This window comes from Salvelinus namaycush, chromosome 24 (assembly GCF_016432855.1).
Source record: "Salvelinus namaycush isolate Seneca chromosome 24, SaNama_1.0, whole genome shotgun sequence".
NCBI classification, from domain to species: Eukaryota; Metazoa; Chordata; class Actinopteri; order Salmoniformes; family Salmonidae; genus Salvelinus; species Salvelinus namaycush.
This window is the reverse complement of record NC_052330.1, coordinates 1,432,957-1,457,209: the sequence shown is the minus strand read 5'-3', so window position 1 is coordinate 1,457,209 and position 24,253 is coordinate 1,432,957. Positions and strand designations below refer to the sequence as shown.

The 24,253-nt window shown below is 44.5% G+C and overlaps 1 protein-coding gene across 3 annotated transcripts in view; it reads right to left on the bottom strand.

Annotated features, from left to right (window-relative positions):
- Positions 1–23,542, bottom strand: part of LOC120019588 (mitotic deacetylase-associated SANT domain protein-like) — a 65,139-nt gene extending 41,597 nt beyond the window's left edge. For 2 of the 3 annotated variants that reach the window (XM_038962897.1, XM_038962899.1), the window contains exons 1-14: positions 23,219–23,542; positions 22,419–22,492; positions 20,662–22,158; positions 10,641–10,865; positions 9,960–10,308; positions 8,865–8,934; positions 8,296–8,441; positions 5,735–5,838; positions 5,426–5,501; positions 5,167–5,255; positions 4,782–4,925; positions 4,568–4,660; positions 4,266–4,371; positions 1,433–1,505 (exon numbers count right to left, since the gene is read on the bottom strand). In XM_038962897.1, coding sequence (XP_038818825.1) covers positions 1,433–1,505; positions 4,266–4,371; positions 4,568–4,660; positions 4,782–4,925; positions 5,167–5,255; positions 5,426–5,501; positions 5,735–5,838; positions 8,296–8,441; positions 8,865–8,934; positions 9,960–10,308; positions 10,641–10,865; positions 20,662–22,158; positions 22,419–22,478 — 3,032 coding nt within the window. In that variant the 5' untranslated portion in view covers positions 22,479–22,492; positions 23,219–23,542. The remainder of the gene's footprint in view (positions 1–1,432; positions 1,506–4,265; positions 4,372–4,567; positions 4,661–4,781; positions 4,926–5,166; positions 5,256–5,425; positions 5,502–5,734; positions 5,839–8,295; positions 8,442–8,864; positions 8,935–9,959; positions 10,309–10,640; positions 10,866–20,661; positions 22,159–22,418; positions 22,493–23,218) is intronic. The other variant, XM_038962898.1, reaches the window with a different exon arrangement.
- Between the last annotated feature and the right edge of the window lie 711 nt (positions 23,543–24,253).

The following is a 24,253-nucleotide window of genomic DNA, read 5'->3' as shown; positions in this document are numbered from 1 at the left end:
TCCAGGTGTTGTAATAGGGATGGGGATTTGAAATGATTTCACTATTCAAATAATATCATGACATACATGTTTAATTTCAAATGTTTTACTTCAATGGAGACTTGCTAACACGACTCGACAGAAAGACAGTGAGCGCAGGTGCCGAGAGTGCTGCAGCACCCCCTTAAATTAAAACAAACAAATAAATAAATAATAATAATTCAGAATATAAAACATAAATAATTGAAAAAAATGTATTAGTCCTGTATTTGCGGCTATTGACAAAAGTAGTGCACATTGCCTTTACTAGTCCTGTATTAGCGCAGTGGTTCCTAAACTCGGACCCGGGTCCCTCCCCTGGGTGCACGTTTTGGTTTTTGCCCTAGCATGACACAGCGGATTCAAATAATCAAAGCTTGATGATGAGTTGTTTATTTGAATCAGCTGTGTGGTTCTAAGGCAAAAAAATCAAATGTGCACCGACAGGTAGACTGTTGTTTCATATGAATGGAGTTGTTGAAGACAAGTATGGGGAGTGGAAGATATTTTTTTTGCTAGTGCTACAGACTGCTATATCGGTCCGCTAATACAGGGTTTGTATTAGAGACAGTGCGCTGTACCCCCTGTATTAGCGGACCGATATAGCCGTTTGTAGCGCTATCAAAAAAAGATCTGCCACTCCCCTTACTTGTCTACAACAACTCCATTCATATGAAACAACAGCCTACCTGTTGGTTGATCATTGTAGCCTACTCCTTCTCCTTTAGCCAACTTATTTCTGTAATTTTAATTACATTTGGCATGGATTAGAAATCACCCACTTCACTTGCTACACATGCCGCTTTGATTGACCGACGACAACAAGCTACACATGTGAAACGTGTGCAGGCTCCCAGAGTGTCTTTTATGGGGTTGCACTCATAAAACTGTCATAAAACGATTGTTTTATGACAATTTCAAATGTGATGGTCTGTCCTTGTAGGCTATGTGGCAATGTCACATAGATAATTGTATTTCATTTGAGACAAAGCCTTTTCATTGTTAAAATGTGCCTATATTTTCTGGTCTCAAATGTATCCTCTCCCAAGTACTCAAATATTAACGTCTCTTTGGATAGTCAAATATTCCAATAACCGTGCATATCCCTATGTTGTAAAATCGGATTATCCGTGCAGCGCAACTGCAACAAATAGCACCAATGGATTTTGTCTCCATTGTCATCCCACCAGTCTGGGATGTTTCCAGTGAACACTGGTCTCTAAGAGAGATGCCTGGTTTATAATACGCTTGGTCAATCCATTTCTTTCACCCTGTTTTCTTTCACTATAAAAACTGTTAGGTGGAAACTGTTAATAGTGGTAGGATTGCATGGTGGAGTGTGTGTGTATCGGTTTGCAGACACAATACATATAAAAAGACTCTTACATAGACAGACACACACAAACACACTGACCTGCTACACTTCTTGCAGGGGAACACTCCCTCTGGGTCGCCCGGGGGCTTTGGGGGCGCTCTGCTCTTCTTCCCTGCAGACTCGGCTGACAGGTGTATAGAATCGAGCACACAGCCATGGAACCTCCATAGACAAACATTGTCAGTAGAATGGCCTTACTGAAGAGCTCAGTGACTTTCAACGTGGCACCGTTCCAACAAGTCTGGTTGTCAAATTTCTGCACTGCTAGAGCTGCCCCGGTCAACTGTAAATGCTGTTAATGTGAGGTGGAAACGTCTAGGAGCAACAAAGGCTTAGCAGCAAAGTGGTAGGCCACACAAGCTCACAGAACAGGACCACCGAGTGCTTAAGTGCGTAAAAATCTATCGAGTTCCCAACTGCCTCTGGAAGCAAGGTTAGCACAAGAACTGTTCATCGGGAGCTTCATTAAATGGGTTTCCATGGCCGAGCAACCGCACACAAGCCTAAGATCACCATGCGCAATGCCAAGTGTCGACTGGAGTGGTGTAAAGCTTGCCGCCATTGGACTCTGGAGCAGTGGAAATGTGTTTTCTGGAGCGATGAATCACGCTTCACCATCTGGCAGTCCAATGGACAAATCTTTGTTTGGCGGAAGCCAGGAGACTGCTACTTGCCCCAATGCATAGTGCCAACTGTAAAGTTTGGTGGAGGAGGAATAATAGTCTGGGGCTGTTTTTCATGGTTCGGGCTAGGCCTTTTAGTTCCAGTGAAGGGAAATCTTAATTACAGCATACAATGCTGTAGACGATTCCAGACGATTCTAGACGATTCGGTGCTTCCAACTTTGTGGCAAAAGTTTGGGAAGGCCCTTTCCTGTTTCAGCATGACAATCCCCCGGGGCACAGAGTGAGGTCCATACAGAAATGGTTTGTTGAGATCGGTGTGGAAGAACTTGAATGGCCTGAACAGAGCCCTGACCTCAACCCCATTGAACATCTTTGGGATGAATTGGAACACTGCGAGCCAAGCCTAATTGCCAAACATCAGTGCACGACCTCACTAATGCTCGTGGCTGATAGGAAACACGTCCCCGCAGCAATGTTCCAACATCTAGTGGAAAGCCTTCCCAGATGAGTGGATGCTGTTATAGCAGCAAAGGGTGGACCAACTCCATATTAATACCCATGATTTTGTAATGAGATGTTCGACGAGCAGGTGCCCACATACTTTGGTATTGTAGTGTATATAAAGAGAATTATATGGCTCGGATAGAACCTAGTCACAGGTGGTGTACCAGGTCATCGCGCTGTGCATCTCAGAAGATTGCTATACCATATCAATATGGTTACAGAGACGTAAAATTATTCTCCAGGTGTTGTAATAGGGATGGGGATTTGAAATGATTTCACTATTCAAATAATATCATGACATACATGTTTAATTTCAAATGTTTTACTTCAATGGAGACTTGCTAACACGACTCGACAGAAAGACAGTGAGCGCAGGTGCCGAGAGTGCTGCAGCACCCCCTTAAATTAAAACAAACAAATAAATAAATAATAATAATTCAGAATATAAAACATAAATAATTGAAAAAAATGTATTAGTCCTGTATTTGCGGCTATTGACAAAAGTAGTGCACATTGCCTTTACTAGTCCTGTATTAGCGCAGTGGTTCCTAAACTCGGACCCGGGTCCCTCCCCTGGGTGCACGTTTTGGTTTTTGCCCTAGCATGACACAGCGGATTCAAATAATCAAAGCTTGATGATGAGTTGTTTATTTGAATCAGCTGTGTGGTTCTAAGGCAAAAAAATCAAATGTGCACCGACAGGTAGACTGTTGTTTCATATGAATGGAGTTGTTGAAGACAAGTATGGGGAGTGGAAGATATTTTTTTTGCTAGTGCTACAGACTGCTATATCGGTCCGCTAATACAGGGTTTGTATTAGAGACAGTGCGCTGTACCCCCTGTATTAGCGGACCGATATAGCCGTTTGTAGCGCTATCAAAAAAAGATCTGCCACTCCCCTTACTTGTCTACAACAACTCCATTCATATGAAACAACAGCCTACCTGTTGGTTGATCATTGTAGCCTACTCCTTCTCCTTTAGCCAACTTATTTCTGTAATTTTAATTACATTTGGCATGGATTAGAAATCACCCACTTCACTTGCTACACATGCCGCTTTGATTGACCGACGACAACAAGCTACACATGTGAAACGTGTGCAGGCTCCCAGAGTGTCTTTTATGGGGTTGCACTCATAAAACTGTCATAAAACGATTGTTTTATGACAATTTCAAATGTGATGGTCTGTCCTTGTAGGCTATGTGGCAATGTCACATAGATAATTGTATTTCATTTGAGACAAAGCCTTTTCATTGTTAAAATGTGCCTATATTTTCTGGTCTCAAATGTATCCTCTCCCAAGTACTCAAATATTAACGTCTCTTTGGATAGTCAAATATTCCAATAACCGTGCATATCCCTATGTTGTAAAATCGGATTATCCGTGCAGCGCAACTGCAACAAATAGCACCAATGGATTTTGTCTCCATTGTCATCCCACCAGTCTGGGATGTTTCCAGTGAACACTGGTCTCTAAGAGAGATGCCTGGTTTATAATACGCTTGGTCAATCCATTTCTTTCACCCTGTTTTCTTTCACTATAAAAACTGTTAGGTGGAAACTGTTAATAGTGGTAGGATTGCATGGTGGAGTGTGTGTGTATCGGTTTGCAGACACAATACATATAAAAAGACTCTTACATAGACAGACACACACAAACACACTGACCTGCTACACTTCTTGCAGGGGAACACTCCCTCTGGGTCGCCCGGGGGCTTTGGGGGCGCTCTGCTCTTCTTCCCTGCAGACTCGGGACGAGGATTTCGGAGTGCAAAGGGAGGGGTTGGATGGTGAGGCCCCACCTTTTGGACAGTATCCTGGTCCTTGTGTCCTAGCACTGCTCCTGTCTTGTGGGCCAAACATTACATTTCATTGTGTTAGTCTGTCATACAAGTGTTGTATTGCACTGTTGGTGGATCATTGGTCAAAGAACATATAGACATAGGATATACCGGTATGGGATGGATATAAACATGATACAAAGTGGTTGAATAGTTTAACAAACACTTTTAAATGTAATTTCAAGTGAAAATGAGCACTTACATTGTCGTGAGCCTGTAGTGTCTGGTTAACCCTCAACTGGCTGCCATCTTTACCCCGTTCACATGACCCTTCCCACTTCCTGTTGTCTTCTCTCTGAGTTGGCATATAACACAATAAATGTTCATCTTAATGAAAGTAATGTAAAAAATAAAAAAGTTTAAGTAATCATTAACTACTTGTTTTATTATATTTGTTTTCATTAACTAAGCCCTACTTTGACATCCAATACTGCCTCTGTGTGTTTCGCCGCTGGTGACTCTGAAGGTCCGTAGGTAAGGGTTCCACTGCGACCGATCTTCACCCGTTTCTTATACGTGTAGTAGAACTCCACACACTGTGCCACTGTCTTAGTCCGCACCTGTATATGGAGCGACAAAACACACGTACGCAGACACACACACAGACAAAGGTATTCATTATACTCTTCCTCTCCCCTCATTCCCGTACACACATAGAAATATAGACACAGACACCGTTATTAAAAAGTTATTCACTTCTAATGGTACTCCCACTGTTTGCCCAGGTAGTGATAATATGCTGATTCATGCCATGTGGTGAAAGTGTCATGGCCGACATGGCCTGATTAGAATTGGGCGTACCAATTTCTGCACCATGAAGAAGTCCTTCCTGTAGGCAGAGATGCCTTTGTTGAAGTAGCGCTTCTCTGAGGGAGTCCAACTGTCTGATCCTGGGAGGGAAATTATTCACCATACTGTCAATGAGGTCACGCGGTGTGTGTGTGTGTGGGGGGGGGGGGGTTGTGAGTGAATGAATTCCATCACTCCCCTGCCCCTTCTCCCCTTTAACAAGCACACACTTTAGAAGGAAGCACATGAGGAAACAAGACAACGTCCCCACCTGAATAGTGATAGTCTGCCAGGTGATGGCCTTTAGAGAAAATGGGCTCCTTGAGCAGCAGGAATGCCAGGGCCTCCTGGGGAGCACAACACAATTCATCACCAGGGTGTTTCCCAAATGGCACCCTATTCCCTATTAAGCGCACTACATTTGACCAGGGGCCACAGAAATGTACTATCAAGTAAATAGGGTGCCATTTGCGACACAGCCCGGGATAAACTTGCCACAATGGATCATTCTGAAAGCGTAGGGGAGGCAGCGTCATTGTAAACTTCTCGGTTATATCAATGGATGAGTCACTGTACTCACAAGGACATTGCCCCCGCACTCATGCAGACAGTGAAGGGCCAACTCTTGATTGGTGCCTCCGCCATACAGAGCGCATGAGCAGGCCAGGCTCATCAGGTCATCCACTAGGGGGGAGAGTGAGGCAGTTTTGAGAGAGGAAGGCAGGGAGGAAGAGGTGCAGGGAGAGAGAAAGTGAGTAGGGGTGGAGAAGATAGACAGATACAAAAAAAATTGACAGAAAGCAAAAAGGTTGTTCAAATGTGCATACTTTAAGTTTCATACAAAAAGCAAGCTCTATTACCGCTCACACTACAGAGCCATACCAAGCTGAGCCGAGCTAAGCAGTGCTGGCCTGATTATGCATTCAACATAGTTTCTAGAACCATGCTGAAAAAATGGAAATAAAATAGCTGTAGTGCTAGCACAGTACGGTTCGGGTTGGCCCTATAGTGTGAAAACACATTTAGATGGCTATAACGTTTGAGGAAGGGACAGCAGTTTAGGCTTGGGCAGTATACCGTATACCGGAGTATTTGGAAATAGCGTCGGGATGGTTCTTCAATACCGTTGAAACTATTTATTCGGAAAGTATTTAGACCCCTTGACTTTTTCCACATTGTTACGTTACAGCCTTATTCTACAATGTATGAAACAAAAAAAATCCTCATCGATCTACACACAATATCCCATAAAGCAAAGCGAAAAACAGTTAAAAAAAAAAACTGATATACCTTATTTACATAAGTATTCAGACACTTGCTATGAGACTCGAAATTGAGCTCAGGGTCATCCTGTTTCTATTGATCATCCTTGAAATGTTTCTACAACTTGGAGTCCACCTATGTTAAATTTAAATTGATTGGACATGATTTGGAAAGGCACACACCTGTCTATATAAAATCCCACAGTTGGCAGTGCATGTCAGAGCGAAAACCAAGCCATGAGGTCAAAGGAATTGTCCGTAGAGCTCCGAAACAGGATTGTGTCAACGCACAGATCTGCAAAAAATGTCTGAAACATTGAAGGTCCCCAAGAACACAGTAGCCTCCATCATTCTTAAAAATGGAAGAAGTTTTGAACCACCAAGAATCTTCCTAGAGCTGGCCGCCTGGCCAAACTGAGCAATCGGGGGAGAAGAGTTCCTCTGTGGAAATGGGAGAACCTTCCAGAAGGACAACCATCTCTGCAGCACTTCACCAATCAGGCCTTTATGGTAGAGTGGCCAGACAGAAGCCACTCCTCAGTAAAAGGCACATGACAGCCTGCTTGGAGTTTGCCAAAAGGCACCTGAAGGATTCAGACTATGAGAAACAAAATTCTGTGGTCTGATGAAACCAATATTGAAAACTTTGGCCTGAATGCCAAGCATGCCAAGCACAAGACAAAGCAGGAGTGGCTTTGGCACAAGTCTCTGAATGTCTTTGAGTGGTCCAGCCAGAGCCCAGACTTGAACCCGATCGAACATCTCTGGAGAGACCTGAAAATAGCTGTGCAGAGACGATCCCCATCCAACCTGACAGAGCTTGATAGGATCTGCAGAGAAGAATGGGAGAAACTCCCCAAATACAGGTGTGCCAAGCTTGTAGCGTCATACCCAAGACTCAAGGCTTTAATCGCTGCCAAAGGTGCTTCAACAAAGTACTGAGTAAAGGGTCTGAATACTTACGTAAATGTGATATTTCAGTTTAATTTATTTTATACATTTGCAAAAATGTCTAAAAACCATTTTTTTGCTGTCATTATGGGGTATTGTGTGTGGATTGATGAGGGAAAAAACGATTTAATCCATTTTAGAATAAGGCTGTAACGTAACAAAATGTGGAAAAAGTAAAGGGATCTGAATACACTATCTGTATATTTGTAACTACTTTAAGTAAATAGCTGCAGTCAACTACGTTAGGAGATAAAGCAGATCACGTTCTTCATTTCACCTGTCACATTATTTTTCATTATGAAGCTTACTGGTCGTCCCCAGTCACATGGTGTTTGTTTACAACCACAAAACATTGAGAGACCGGTGCCTTGTAAGTCGCTCACTGTTGTGCAGCACGTACCAGGTGATCTAGTTATAGTATGGAATTCACAACTAAATGTTTGACAGATATCTTATAACTATTAAGTTAACTGTCTAAAATGTGTTAAATGCTCTGCAGTTGTACATTTGGTATGCTAATTTAGTAGCTAGTTATCTAGCTAAGTGGTTAGTTTCTTGCAAAATCAAGATTATTAATCCTGGATCAAGAGCCTTGCTGTCTAATATGTATTTTGTGCGTGCAGCAAACTGTGAGTAGCATTTTTGAGTTACTTGTATAACTTTATGACCTGGGATGTCTGCCCTACAAATAGTTTGTCAGAGACTGTATAAAATGTTTGCAATGCACTCGTTAGCATTTAGCTAGCATTCACTATGGGTATTTACATGTACTTGTTAGCATTGCTAACCTTCGGATTACAGAGGCTCAGTAGGGTTTGAAAAAAGCGGCCCTTGTGTTCAGTGCTGGTATTACCAAATGTCCTGTGATGGCACAAGGTCGGTATGAAGGCATGCCAATCAGGATACCGCCCTAGCCTAGTATAGTTACCAGTCTCCTGCACTGCGTGGCGTAGCTGGGATTCCTTCATGGGGAGCCAGACCAGGTCAGCCTTGTGCTGGTCCCACTGGGTCAGCGAGCAGTCTCGCTGCAGCTCTGGCACCTCTGCCTGGTACTGCAGACCAATGTTAATACGCCTGGAGGGAGGGGGGAGAGGGAGAAAAAGGGAGAGGTTGGAGGGAGGGGGGGCGGAAAGAGAGAGAGAGACAAAGGGGAGAGGGAGAGAGTAGAGGGTGGAGCGAGAGAGAAATATTAGGAAATCAGCAGCCATTGTGGCCATACCAGTCTGAAGTTCTGCTGTAGGCTCTCTCCATGAGGACCATGCTGTGTGGATAGATATTGTAGATACACAGGTAGATTTGAAGATAAGTGTCCCCTGAAGGCACAAATCAAGGGCTGGTGCCACCAACTGAAAAAGTGAACATTTTATAGTCTCGAGCCATAAAACATTATAAGAGGGTCATACATGCTTAGGACAAGTCTTTCAATGCATTATAAGTGCATCATAATGCATTATACCTGCAGGCTTTGAGTAAAGTGTCACAGAGGTTTGTACTCACGGGTCAAAGCTGACAGGTGTGGCGTCGGTGATCAAAGGGAGGACCGGGGGTGTGATGTCTGTAGAGCTGGCTGTAGAACACACAAGGAAGGCAGGGCCTTTAGGGCACTACTATCTGAACCAAAACAGAGAGGCAGACATGGGTCTATTTCACCCCTGGAGGACTGTGGGTCTGCGACCCAAAAGGCACTTTTTGCCAGGGTCCATAGGACTGGTCAAAAGTAGTGCACTATACTGGGAATAGGGTATTATTTGTGACAGCCTAAACTTTATTAAGGGAGATTTCTCTATTGAAAGTGCTTTGTTAGTCTAGGACTTGGGTTAACTACTCTGTGTCCAGGAAACCAGCCCTAAGAGTAGTGGACTATTGACAGAAAAATACATTGTGTCAAGGACGCATGCAGTGCACAGGAAAAGAAAGGGACAAATACAAAAATGCAAGAACGACAGAAGTATGGGTCATCTAGAGAAGAAACACTAACAAAAATGACAGGGCTGGCTGCAAAGTCTAGACAGACGTACAAAAAAATAAGGTGGAGAGTAAAAAGGAAGAGAAAGCAGTGGTGGAAAAAGTAACAAACTTGAGTAAAAGTAAAAATACCTTAAAAGAAAATGGCTAAAGTTCAAGTGAAAGTCACTCAGTAATATACTACTTGAGTAAAAGGCTAAAAGTATTTGGTTTTAATATATACTTAAGTCGATTTTCTTGTTTTTTAAATTTACGGATAGCCAGGGTCACACTTCAACAAATGAAACGTGTGTTTAGTGAGTCCGCCAGATCAGAGGCAGTAGGGATAACCAGGGATGTTCTCTTGATAAGTGCATGAATTGGACAATTTTTCTGTCCTGCTAAGCATTCAAAATGGAACGAGTACTTTTGGGTGTCAGGGAAAATGTATGGAGTAAAAAATACAATATTTTCTTTAGAAATGTAATGAAGTCAAAGTACAAATACCCCAAAAAACTACTTAAGTACTTTACACCACAGAGAGAGACAGGAGTGTAAGACTAGGCAGACAAGTGATTGAGTGAAAAGCAGAGAGGGAGAGAGACAGGAATACAGAGACACTCCTCGAGGCTCCATGATAACACTTACTGGAATGCAGCAGGCTGCGCGAGTTTGACTTGGGTGTAATGGGCGGTGGTTGCAGGGTTTGGTTGCTGGTGGTGATGGAGGACAGGAAGGTGGAGAAGTAGAGCCCTGAGCCGCCGCGCACCGGTGACAGGATGGGAGGCGGGGTGTAGGGCGGCATTGTGAAGGGGTGGTCGGGCAAGCGGATGGGTGAGCGTAGGTGGCTCTGGTAGGGAGTGATGGCGGAGTAGACCGAGGGAACGATGAACGTGGTCGGTTTGGGCGGAGGGATGAAGAGCGGCTCAGGACGAGGACGCTGTTTGTGCTTGGCCAATTTCCCATCATTCTCCTGCCCCGCGTTGCTCTCCTCGTCCTGTTTTGGTGAGACGATTGTGAGGATGGCATTTGTTTTCTTTCAAATAATTTAGCTGCAATTCATTGAGCTCGTCTGGCTGGTGCAATGTAAACAAGGGAATAGTCCCAAAAGTGCAACCCCAGCCATCTTGTACTTCAGGCAGGTAAAATCAAACACTCAACTTATTTGAAAGAAAACAAACACTATGTGATCGTGTTCATTAGGCACCAAACGGAAGAATATGGACTGAAACAATGAGAACTTGTCCTACAAGAAACACTGAAACGGTGCAAAAGTTTTTACTACGATGTGCCCTAATTAACACAACCCAGGTCTGCAACAGGACCTACCTGGCTGAAGCTTTCCGACAAGGAGTTCCTCAGGGAACGGCGCCGGGCCACAATGACAGAGGGCTTGTGTTTGGGCTGGGGCAGGAGCAGGGGGTGCTGACTCGGGAGGCGCCCGTAAAGCCAGGTGCCCGGAGGGGCTGTCTGACCCTGACGCACTGGCACCGACACGGGTATAACCAAGGGCACCATGCCAGCCTGTCTGCCTGTAGGACCCTCCTGCAGCTGCTGGGGAAAGAGAGAGGGGGGGAAACAGAAGGGAATAACATATGAGGTGAGGGAGATAAAAATGGGAGTGCATTAGTAAACTTAACATTCTACATGGAGCAATTGTTTATGTCAGACCGTAAGTATGCATGTCTCACACACACACACACACACACACACACAATTTATGAACATTGCTTAGAGGCAGTCTTCAGTGTTGCAAGATCCGGTACCACAGACTTGAGAATACACTGCACATGTGGTATGAACAAACAGTTACTTATAGGTAGCACATGGTTACTGTCAGCTTACAAAACTTACTGAAAATTCATTAGAAAACCCATTCAGGCCAGGACAGAAAATAAAATGTGAAATCAAATTCAAATGACTCCAGTAAATGTGTCAACCTCAATTCTGCACTTTTTTCCATTCAACTCCACTCCACATGGCCAACTCAGCAGTCTTCTGGCTGGGCTTGTGATTTAGAATATTAGTAGTAGGACTGTTTTATTAAGGCAACTGGTTGGGCAGAGAGTGTGGAGGAGTGCGAGGTTGCAGGTCTGGCTGTGGCTCCAGGCTGCATCCGTGGCCCCTCCCTGGCTCAGCTGAATGGCTGGGTAGGGATAGCCCTGAGGAATGTGGAGGTGTGTAGACATGCAGCTGCTTCAACAGTCTGCACCCAGCCTCTCTTTCGCCATCTCTGCAGGCTGCGCACGCACACACACACACACACACACACACACACACACACACACACACACACACACACACACACACACACACACACACACACACACACACACACACACACACACACACACACACACACACACACACACACACACACACACACACACACACACAGCTCCCTGTGGGCTGAAGTGCAGGAAGGTTTAAAACAGAATGACAACAACCAGAGCAATGTGTTTTATCACTTGGTGAGTGGATTGGTCAGCATGTTTTGCCTTTAAAAAACAAGAGTTGAAAAAAAAATGCAGCTGCTTCAGTGGGTGTGCCCTAGGGAAACGTAAACATCAAATTCCGGACAGCAAGGCTAGGGATCGCTCTCTTTTCTCACAGCAGTATAATCAGTGTTGAATTGTGACTATAGGACCTTGGCCTTCAGAGGGACCAAAAATCCTCCAATGTGGTGTATCAAACAAAACAAAAATAACAGAAAACATAGCATCACTTAATGCGCCCGACATATCTTCTGTAGTCAAACCATTGTAGTTCTAGTGAAGGAAGAGCAATGCTTTTTGATGACATTATGAATGAATGAAACAGGCCTGGCTGCGCTTCGGGCTGCCACACACACACACACACACACACACACACACACTAAGAGTCAGAACCGGCATGGACACATGTGACACACAGCATAAAATAATGCGATCAGTGAAACAAAAAACACACTGTTTACACAACCTATGACAGCTTAACACCACTATCACCAATAGTGACAACAACAATGTCACATCAAAGGTGACAGGCTCATGGTGCTGAAAGGACAGCGCCGTAATACTTGTGCACTCCGTGGCACTGAAGGAGAGACCGTTTGGGGCACACACAGCATCAAATAACGTTAAAGAATAAGCAGACCATTCACTCCAGTAGGCCCCATGAAATCACACGAATATAAAAGAACGGTTTCATTTTCAAAATTGAATTAACAAACCAGCTATTACTTCCCATTGTAAAGCTAAGGTAACTGAGCTAAACGACTACCGCCCCGTAGCACTCACTTCCGTCATCATGAAGTGCTTTGAGAGACTAGTCAAGGACCATATCACCTCCACCCTCCACCTCCACCCTACCTGACACCCTAGACCCACTCCAATTTGCTTACCGCCCCAATAGGTCCACAGACGATGCAATCGCAACCACACTGCACACTGCCCTAACCCATCTGGACAAGAGGAATACCTATGTGAGAATGCTGTTCATCGACTACAGCTCAGCATTTAACACCATAGTACCCTCCAAACTCGTCATCAAGCTCGAGACCCTGGGTCTCGACCCCGCCCTGTGCAACTGGATACTGGACTTCCTGACGGGCCGCCCCCAGGTGGTGAGGGTAGGTAACATCTCCACCCCGCTGATCCTCAACACTGGGGCCCCACAAGGGTGCGTTCTGAGCCCTCTCCTGTACTCCCTGTTCACCCACGACTGCGTGGCCATGCACGCCTCCAACTCAATCATCAAGTTTGCGGACGATACTACAGTGGTAGGCTTGATTACCAACAACGACGAGACGGCCTACAGGGAGGAGGTGAGGGCCCTCGGAGTGTGGTGTCAGGAAAATAACCTCACACTCAACGTCAACAAAACAAAGGAGATGATTGTGGACTTCAGGAAACAGCAGAGGGAGCACCCCCCTATCCACATCGACGGGACAGTAGTGGAGAGGGTAGTAAGTTTTAAGTTCCTCGGCGTACACATCACGGACAAACTGAATTGGTCCACCCACACAGACAGCGTTGTGAAGAAGGCGCAGCAGCGCCTCTTCAACCTCAGGAGGCTGAAGAAATTCGGCTTGTCACCAAAACCACTCAAACTTCTACAGATGCACAATCGAGAGCATCCTGTCGGGCTGTATCACCGCCTGGTACGGCAACTGCTCCGCCCACAAACGTAAGGCTCTCCAGAGGGTAGTGAGGTCTGCACAACGCATCACTGGGGGCAAACTACCTGCCCTCCAGGACACCTACACCACCCGATGTCACAGGAAGGCCATAAAGATCATCAAGGACAACAACCACCCGAGCCACTGCCTGTTCACCCCACTATCATCCAGAAGGCGAGGTCAGTACAGGTGCATCAAAGCAGGGACCGAGAGACTGAAAAACAGCTTCTATCTCAAGGCCATCAGACTGTTAAACAGCCACCACTAACATCAAGTGGCTGCTGCCAACATACTGACTCAACTCCAGCTCACTTTAATAATGGAAATGTAATGGAAATTGATCAAAATGGATCACTAGCCACTTTAAACAATGCCACTTAATATAATGTATATGTATATACTGTACTCTATATCATCTACTGCATCTTGCCATCTTTATGTAATACATGTATCACTAGCCACTTTAAAAACTATGCACTTTTAGGTTTACATACCCTACATTATTCATCTCATATGTATATACTGTACTCGATACCATCTACTGCATCTTGCCTATGCCGTTCTGTACCATCACTCATTCATATATCTTTATGTACATATTCTTTATCCCTTTACACTTGTGTGTGTATAAGGTAGTAGTTGTGGAATTGTTAGGTTAGATTACTCGTTGGTTATTACTGCATTGTCGGAACTAGAAGCACAAGCATTTCGCTACACTCGCATTAACATCTGCTAACCATGTGTATGTGACAAATAAAATTTGATTTGAAATATATTTTTTCACGTTCATCACAATAACCGGTGATAGTTTAAATGCAACAATGTTTCACAGTCGTTATTTTCAAAGAGATAGTTAACAGCGAGCGAGCTGCAACAAAAAAGTGCCACTCACCAGAAGGTGATGAAATAAAATGAGATTTTATTTGTCACATGCTCCGAATACAACAGCTGGACCTTAGAGTGAAACGCTTGTAAATGCTTACCCATGATCATTTGTAAACAACATTTGAAAGTTAATCTCGAAAAGGGTGATGCAAACAAATGAGCAAAAACATCCACCTTGAAGTTGATAACAGCTGCTGCAGCCGCTGTCGCCGGTCACACTACTATAACACAAGCTAGCTAACGTTATTGCGTTACCATAGGAAAACTGCTTCCCAACTGATATTTTCTCTTGCGCTCTCAGTAGTGACGAGAAGGCCTAGACAGGTCACTCCCCCCCCCCCCCCCCCAACAGTCCCACCCATTGCAAGTCAAAATGTGATTGGTTCATTCCACTGCCACTCCAAAACTGTGCTCCAATAGTTGAATAGCACAGGGAAGAACAACTGCACCCTCACATTGAGGATTTCAAGTTGAAGGCTGACTGTGGTACTGCAGGCATTGTTTGCAGAAAACAGGATCCTCCATTATAGTGAATGGGGAAATGGCAATCTTCGTGGTCAATATTCATGGTTATACACTGAACAAAAATATAAATGCAACATGCAACAATTTCAAAGATTTTACTGAGTTACAGTTCATAGAAGGATATCAGTCAATTGAAATAAATAAATTAGGCCCTAATCTATGGATTTCACATGATTGGGGAGGGGCGCAGAGCCATGCGTGGGCCTGGGAGGGCATAGACCCACCCACTTTGGAGCCAGGCCCACCCATTCCTACAGTCAACATGCCAATTACACACCCAATGTGTGGCATTGTGTTGTGTGACAAAACTGCACATTTCCCCGAGTGCTCCTGAGTGGCACAGCGGTCTAAGGCACTGCATCTCAGTGCTAGAGTTGTCACTACAGACCCTGGTCAATTCCAGGCTGTATCACAACCGGCCGGGATTGGGAGTCCCAGAAGGCGGGGCACAATTTGCCCAGCGTCGTCCGGGTTAGGGTTTGGCCGGGGTAGACCGTCATTGTAAATAAGAAATTGTTCTTAACGGACTTGCCTAGTTAAAAAAAAATGTTTTTATTGTCCCTAGCACAAGGTGCACCTGTGTAATGATCATGCTGTTTAATCAGCTTCTTGACATGCCACACCTGTCAGACGGGATGGATTATCTTGGCAAAGGAGAAATGCTCACTAACAGGGATGTAAACAAATGTGTGCACCAAATTGAAAGAAATAAGCTGTTTGTGCGTATGGAACATTTCTGGGATCTTTTATTTCAGCTCATGAAAAATGGGACCAACACTTTACATGCTGTGTTTATTTTTGTTCAGTATATATTTAAAAAAAAGAACACAATCATGGTACCAATAATTGCTTCTATTTCACCAGATGTACATCCTTGGACCAATTACTTTAAAACAGGGTTCCCCAACTGGTGGCCCACAGGTGGTTTTATTTGGCCCCCCAAGTTTTCTGAGCAAATAAATAAATACAAATCTATATAATTATGTAACAGGTGGGTCTAATCCTGATTGGAATGTGGTTTTAACCAGACAGTGACTATTCCACTAGCTACCACCAGCTAAATCTATGACGTTAAAATGCCTATTTACTCTGTTACATCTGAATGTGCAATATACAGTCTCATCAGCCCAGCCAGGCAATTTATAAACATGATCTCCACTATAAAAAAACATCTAGAAAGTATCTCACATTTCTTTTAGAATAACATTTAGTTTTCAACAGAGGAGATTTGTATAAAATTTGCTGTCTGTATCTCCAACAATTGCAACATTTTGAAAATTGAAACATTCGATCGCCAGCTGTCTCATAGTAATGAACGTGTCGGGATGAGACAGACAGGCAGGCAGCTTTTCTCAGCCGAAATCATGAATCAACATAGTTCTTTGTATATTTCCATAAAAATGATAAATCGAAAACAGGTAAAACTTAACGAAGTGCAGCTAGTTTGCCATCTTTCCAGCTTCGGTTTGAAGTGATTGTGTTAGCGGTGTGGTTGGCTAGCTCCTCTGAACAACAGTGTCCTGACGAGAGAGCACATTTTCTATGCCAGGCGAAATCGTGCAAAATTAGCTCATTGTTATGGATGTATCCAAATAACTGTCACTAGAAAACAGCTTAAACAAATGTGCAGCTACTTTACTGTTATTCTGGCTGCACTGTTTGACGTGACTAAGTTAGACATAGTTTCATAGCTAGCAAGCAAGGGATAAGAATGTTGCCAGCCAATACGGAAATGGAACATTTAGAACGAACGACTGTGTCCATAGTTACTGAACAAAAAGACTGAACGATTGAGTCGCATTTCTGGCAACCGAACCGATAGAACAAACAACCGGCCGGCTTGGGTAGCAACCCTAGATTTGTGTTGGGACTATATATTGTGGAAAGATTAAATAGTATGAATAAATTCATCAAAATAAAGTTAATGAAAATATGTCAAATCATATTTGAATATGTCGGTAACCCGTTGTGTAAAATTGATACTGCCCTAGAAGCCGGTGTTTGGAGGATATTGGTACGGTTTGCCAGCCCTCGAATTGGTCTCGGGCCTAACAGCACCCGTTCCATTATATCCTACAAACACGGCTTCTATGGCATTATCACTTAAATATACTGTACCAGTCAAAAGTTTGGACTCATTCAAGAGTTTCTTTATTTTTACTATATTGTAGAAAAATAGTGAAGACATCAAAACTATGAAATAACACATATGAAATCATGTAGTAACCAAAAACAAGTGTTAAACAAATCAAAATATATTTTATATTCTTCAAAGTAGCCACCCTTTGCCTTGATGACAGCTTTGCACACTCTTGGCATTCTCTCATCCAGCTTCATGAGGAATGCTTTTCCAACCGTCTTGAAGGAGGTCACACATATGCGGAGCACTTGTTGGCTGCTTTTTCTTCAACTCATCCCAAACCATCTCAATTGGGTTGAGGTCGGGTGATTGTGGAGGCAAGCTCATCTGATGCAGCAATCCATCACTCTCCTCGGTCAAGTAACCCTTATACAGCCTGGAGGTGTGTTTCGGGCCATTGTCCTGTTGAAAAACAAATGATTGTCCCACTAAGCGCAAACCAGATGGGATGGCATATGGATGCAGAATGCTGTGGTAGCCATGCTGGTTAAGTGTGACTTGAATTCTAAATAAGTCACCGACAGTGTCACCAGCAAAGCACCCCCACACCATCACACCTCCTCCTCCATGCTTCATGGTGGGAACCACATGCGGAGATCATCTTTTCACCTACTCTTGCGTCTCACAAAGACACGGCAGTTGGAACAAACATCTCAAATTTGGACTCATCAGACCAAAGGACAGATTTCCACCAGTCTAATGTCCATTGCTCGTGTTTCTTGGCCCAAGCAAGTCTCTTCTTCTTATTGGTGTTCTTTCGTAGTTGTTTCTTTGCAGCAATTCGACCATGAAGGCCTGATTCACGCAGTCTCCTCTGAACAGTTGAGGTTGAGATGCGTCTGTTACTTGAACTCTGTGCAGCATTTATTTGGGCTGCAATCTAAGGTGCAGATAATTATAATGAACTTATCCTCTGCAGCAGAGGTAACTCTGGGTCTTCCTTTCCTGTGGCGGTCCTCATGAGACGCAGTTTCATCATAGCGCTTGATGGTTTTTGCAACTACACTTGAAGAAACTTTCAAAGTTCTTGAAATTATGCAGATTAACTGACCTTCATGTCTTAAAGTAAAGTAATGATGGACTGTCGTTTTTCTTTGTTTATTTGAGCTGTTCTTGCCATATGGACTTGGTAGTTTACCAAATAGGGCTATCTTTTGTATATCACCCCTAACTGATTGGCTCAAACGCATTAAGAAGGAAAGAAATCCCCCAAATTAACAAGGCACACCTGTTAATTGAAATGTATTCCAGGTGACTACCTCATGAAGCTGGTTGAGCGAATGCCAAGTGTGCAAAGCTGTCAAGGCAAAGGGTGGCTATTTGAATCTCAATTATATTTTGATTTGTTTAACACTTTTCTGGTTACTACATGATTCCATATGATTTATTTCATAGTGTAGATATTTTCACTATTATTCTACAATGTAGAAAATGGTAAATATAAAGAAAAACCCTTGAATGACTATGTGTTCCAACACTTTGATTGGTATTGTGAGTATAATATATAAACACAATTTTTGGGGTGCAATTTTTATTGTGGGTCATAGGGGCGGCAAAGTAGCCTAGTGGTTAGAGCGTTGGGCCAGTAACCGAAAGTTTGCTAGATCAAATCCCCGAGCTGACAATGTAAAAACCTGCCGTTCTGCCCCTGAACAAGGCACTGTTCCTAGGCCGTCATTGTAAATAAGAATTTCTTCTTAACTGACTTGCCTAGCTAAAGAAAGGTAATACATTTTTTTTTAAATTGTAAGACAAAAAAACACCAGGAAATCAACTCCAAGTTATTTTAATTTAGAAAGAAATCCCACGCATAAATCCCACACATAAATGTGATTGTATACAAATGTAAGCAAGGTTTGAAATAATTATGTTTTAGTCAAACAACTCAGTTCGGGCTTCTTGCAGTCAGTTTGCAGTCTACAAATTGTTTGCAATTATTTTCCTGCCCCCCGACCATACACTGCTTTAAAAATCACACAGACGTAGTTAAAATGAGAATTTAGTTGCTAATGGCAGTATGCAGTACCTCAGTCGGCCTTCCGATTGAGACACCCAATGAGGGAGCAGCACTCTGCTAGCCTACAAAGCCACTTCCTAGAGCAGGGATTCCCAAACTTTTTCACTCAGGCCCCCTCATCCAGCATTCGGGAACATACTGCGCCCCCCCCCCCCCCCCCCCCCCCTATTTCTATGGGCACAAGCACTGTTATTGACACAAACTGTTCACATCTCTCTTGTTGGTGGAGAGAACATTTTGCAGGTTTAAAGCTTATTTCTTGAAATTCTACACATTTTGCCATGGGGTGCAGAGAAAATGCTGCAGTTAAGAAAATGTTCTTGCAATTCTATACATTTTGCCATGTCTATTATTCATGTGCTGTTTGAGTGACTCGAACTTAAGTACAAAATACTGTATATGGGAAGAAAAAAAACATTAGTTGACATGGGCTAATTTTTCATAAACAGCTCTTTAAGGTATGCAATGACTGACATGACAAGAGCTTCTGAAGGCTTAACCAATTGGCTGGCTGAGCTAGAATGTTTCTACCCAGAGACCACCAAAGAAACTCTTGATTGGATTTTTTTTTCTCTTCAGTTTTTACCCTTTTCTTTCCAACACAAACTGAAGAGATGAAATCAGAAGATCGTTAAAATTATTGTAAACATTAAATAGAAACCAAATCCTTAGGCCTTCAAGGCCCTCGGTTCCCCACTGAGTATAATGTGGATAGTACAGGGATGTCACAGGAGGTTGGTGGCACCTTAATTGAGGAGGATGCGCTCGTGGTAACGGCTGGAGCGGAATCCTATCAAATACATCAAATGCCATTCCATTTGCTCCGTTCCAGCCATTATTATGAGCCGTCCTCCCCTCAGAAGACTCCTGTGTGGGATGTAGGCAGAGGATTCACCAGAAATTCTCAGGAAAAGCCACTTTTCAGGCTGCACAAGTATCCTGTTTATGAGGAGGATGTACAGTAGATGGAGAGAGAGAGGGGGAGAGAGAGTGTGTGTGTGTGTGTGTGTGTGTGTGTGTGTGTGTGTGTGTGTGTGTGTGTGTGTGTGTGTGTGTGTGTGTGTGTGTGTGTGTGTGCTAGGCCCTATAGCTGGATTGCCAGTTATAAACAAACCAAACAGCTTACAAACTGTCAAAGTCAAGGTGACAGACCTCCTACATAGAAACCATACTCTTCCTATTGAAAGAGGAACAGTGCATTGTAGTGGTCACAGTGGCAGCCAAGTACAGGAATAACACAATCAGTTCTCCCGTCATCCGGGAATTAATCTAACTTCGAATTGTCAGGTCCCCTTGTTTTTCCCTTCAGGAAATACATCAGGAAAATAGTAACTAAATCAATATCGATTTCCCTGACCCATTGTGCAGGCCTTTATGTAAACAGCAATCATTTTTAACAATGTCATTGTATTTTTGGGTTTATTCGACAGGAGAGAGAGAAGTAGATAGGAGTGTGCTACAGCATTGGGTCAGATTCAAATCCATGCTCGCAGCGCTACACAGTACATGTGATTCATAAGCAGTGGCTTAGACTGCTGGACAACCCCAGGCCACTATGTGAATGAAATGAACTTGGAACAGGTTTTAGGCCTGGTTGAACTAAATAAAAACAGTCTAAACAAACCTTGGATGTCTTGGCAACCTTGGCAGCGGGCATCGACTCCATCTCGGAAGCCTTCTGGGCCAGAGTCTCCAGATTGATCTCTTTCGACGCCCTCCGACGGGTACTCTGGATGACCCCCCCGGTGGGACCCTGGCCCTCCCCCATCCTCCCTTCCTCTCCTCCGGCCACCACGCCGTTCTGGGGTACCTCCCTGGAGGTCTGTTTCCAGGAGGTTAGTGAGGGAGGGCCACCCAGGGGGGACAGCCCGTCTCTGGAGAGGCGGCGGGAGCGGCGGGGGGCAGCCAAAGGTGCGTCGGAGGAGGACGGTGACATGGGGTTAGGTGAGACCATTGGAAGGCAGGGGTTGCAGGGTGGGCTTGACAGATCAGTGGATGGGGTCTCTACTTCCGGTGTCTGTCCCTGTCCATGAGTTTCCACAGACGGAGGCTTGTACTTCTGAGAGGGTGGGGGGCTAGCGCTAGACGGACAGTTGTCAGGGGGCTGGTGGTAGCTAAGGAAGTGTTGGTTTGGCTGCTGCTTTTGCTGAGACTGTGGCTGCAGTATTTCTTGCGGCGGTAAACTGTGTGGTTGCTGCTGTTGCTGCAACTGGTGAATTTGTTGCCGTTGCTCCTGTTGTAGTTGCTGCTTGTGAAACTGCTGTTGCATTTGCTGCTGCAGTTGGAGCTGATGCTGTTGCATTTGGTGCTGGTGCTGCAACTGGTGCTGCTGCAACTGGTGCTGTTGTTGATGCATTTGGTGCTGCTGTTGCATCTGAAGCTGCATCAGTTGGTGTTTTTGCTGGGCTTTAGACTGCTCGTTGTAGTTCAGGTTGGGCATGGCTTTGGTTCCCCCTTGGAACACCTGGTAGTACCCAGATGGAAGGTGTTGCTTGGTGGGTCCAAACGCCAGCTGGAAGGGCTGCAACAAGGACCCTTGTGGCATGGAGGGGTGAGAGGGGGGAGCATGGGGGTTCTGAGCCTGGAGGGCTACACCCTTATGGCCCTGCTGGAGGGCCTGGAGCTGGGCTTGGCGTATGGCGGCCGCCGCACCATGCTGCTCCCACTCTAAGCCCCTATCCTGGGCCATGGATCCTGGAGCCTGCTTCTCTGCTGGCACCATCTGCAAAGCAGCTCCTCCATCGTGGCTCCCCTTGGGGAAAGCCACCTGGCCCCTAACGTTGTTCAAGCCGCCCATATACGGGCCAAAGTTCTGCCCCCATGGATTGGTTGGCTTGGGCCCGGGAGCTTCCTGAGACCAGCCAGGGGCCTGGATGGGGTCCTGGTGCATCCATTTGACAGGGGCAGTCTGCTGGTAGTGAGCCCGACTTTGGGGCCCCTTCTCTGGGTTGAAAACCCCAGAGCCGTGGCCTCCAGGCTCAACGACCCCGTGAGCAGACTCCAGAGCCGGGGGGCCCATACCCCCATAGAAGACATCAGAAGCCACGACGTGCTGCACTGAGGGCTCCTTCATGGCAGCTACAGCCCGATGTTTGCCCCCACTCTTATCAGGGATCACTTTCTGCTGGGGAGGAAGACTCATACTAATAATCTAGCTAAAAAACAACAGCGGAAAAAAAGTCTGGGTTCTTTATATTTCCCCAGTCAATTAAGTGTAAAACAGGGACAAGACCAAGTGTGCCTGTCTACACTGCCTCAGTCTGGGACTGTTGTGGCCTGCTTTGTTTAATAGAGAGAATAGAAGGATTCGGGAGGAAACATAAGTCCTACAGGAAAGGGTAGAGGGTGGAGACCACACAACCCTCCTCCCCCAAGTCAGACCTGAAGAAGTTTGCTGCCGTTTGCGGTCGCGGTGGCCCTAGATCCCCCTGTGGCCCTCATTCATGTGCAGGACCCTGAAAGAGAGAGGATGAGAAAATTGACTGTTAATAAAGTATGTTTTCAACAAGCTTTTGTGCAGACCAGGCCTGTTTGCTTAGCTCAGAGGAAGGAACTAGGCTACAGGGTATTCATAATGAAAGCAAAATAAGTTTGTTAGCATGCACTGTACAAGTATCGTGCAAGCAAATCGTTATCACTTCAGTACATCCAAATCCAATTCACATGTAATGACATGTCAGACACAAAGATATCCGTGTCAGCCCATTGTCTACAGAACATAGACGTTCATTTCGACTGTGATAAAAGCAGGCAGCAACAGAGCGAGGCGTGGACAGTACACATAATTGCCATTTAACACAGCGAGAAATACAGGAAACGAGGGGAAACAAGCAGAGCCGCTTTCTATCCTCCTCGTGGAACCCCCAGTCCCCACCCAATTGCATCGAAATTTCAGGCAACCTTTTGTGTTACATTGAAGTATTATGTTGCAACACTGTTACCGTCGCAGATTAGATACGGTAACAATCTGTGCGGGTGTGTGTGTGTGTGCAATACATGTTGACAGGCTCTCTAAATCACATCGTGCCTCCTTGAGTTTAAAAAAAAAAACTACGAAACCTACAAAACACACATTGCATACTGCCATGGGATTCTGTTTACAATATAAAGTTCTCCATGTTTTGCGCTCATGTTGATCGACAACAGAAACGTGATATGCCACGAATTCAATAGACACTTACCGTTTCAATATCGTTTTATGTATTTGACAGCAAGTTCTGTGGAGCCAATTTGCTCTGGTCCAAAGTCGACTGCATGGCGGGATCGTGCGCAGCAGATGACATACTTCGACTACTTCTCTTCAGACCAAAGAGTAAACTTGCGTCGAAACCATGCAAACACTGGACTTGGTATCGCAATGTTTATTTAATCCGAAATCAGGCTATAGTGTCTAGGATGTTACGCACCGTAACAGTGAATTAATTATACACTTTCAGGAAAACATGTCCAAAAACTTACTCCCCGCATCGAGTGTGTATACGTACATAAACTGATAACGTGGTATGCTCAAAATGTGAAGTACGCTGTATTTTGTTCCGTTTTTTCACAAATCTGTCTGTCATATACATTGGTTCCTATTATATTCCTAGATACAATCATCCTGAACAGTGTTTATAAATCTGTGAAGCTGCGCAAAATCGTTGAAGTTCTGACGCTCGTGAACGCTCCACTTCACCCTTCAACTGACGTTCTGTTATCCAATTCGACTGTCTGACCACGCCTATTATCCACCTTATACGGTTGTCCCAATGATTTGTATGGTTGTCCCACTGCTTGCGTTTGGCGTCATCCAGTAAATTGCAGCACACCCTGGCAGTGTTTCTGCCGAGAAATTCCGTCAGCAAGCCCCCAGCCTCCCATAAGGATCGCATGTTGAAGGGTGCCTGCATGCCTAAATCCAAAATGATTGATTTTGGACAGTGGTGTGGCATTGTAATAATATGTGGATATATATCATTAGCACAATTTGCATTTCCAAAGTATTCTATGTAGCATTTGATAGCACAATTTAGCTTTAAAATGTCAGTGGATTCATTCTGATCTGTCACTGTCGATCAGTCTCTGGTGTCAATGCACTGTCTGCATTGCTGTTCTGAGGTGCCACTCTTTTGCGCATAATACTGTAATCTCACAATCTCATCACAGTTTTAGCATGTGCCAGGAAACGCTGTTGATTCTAATAATGCAATGACAGGGACATCTATATTTCGTATCCC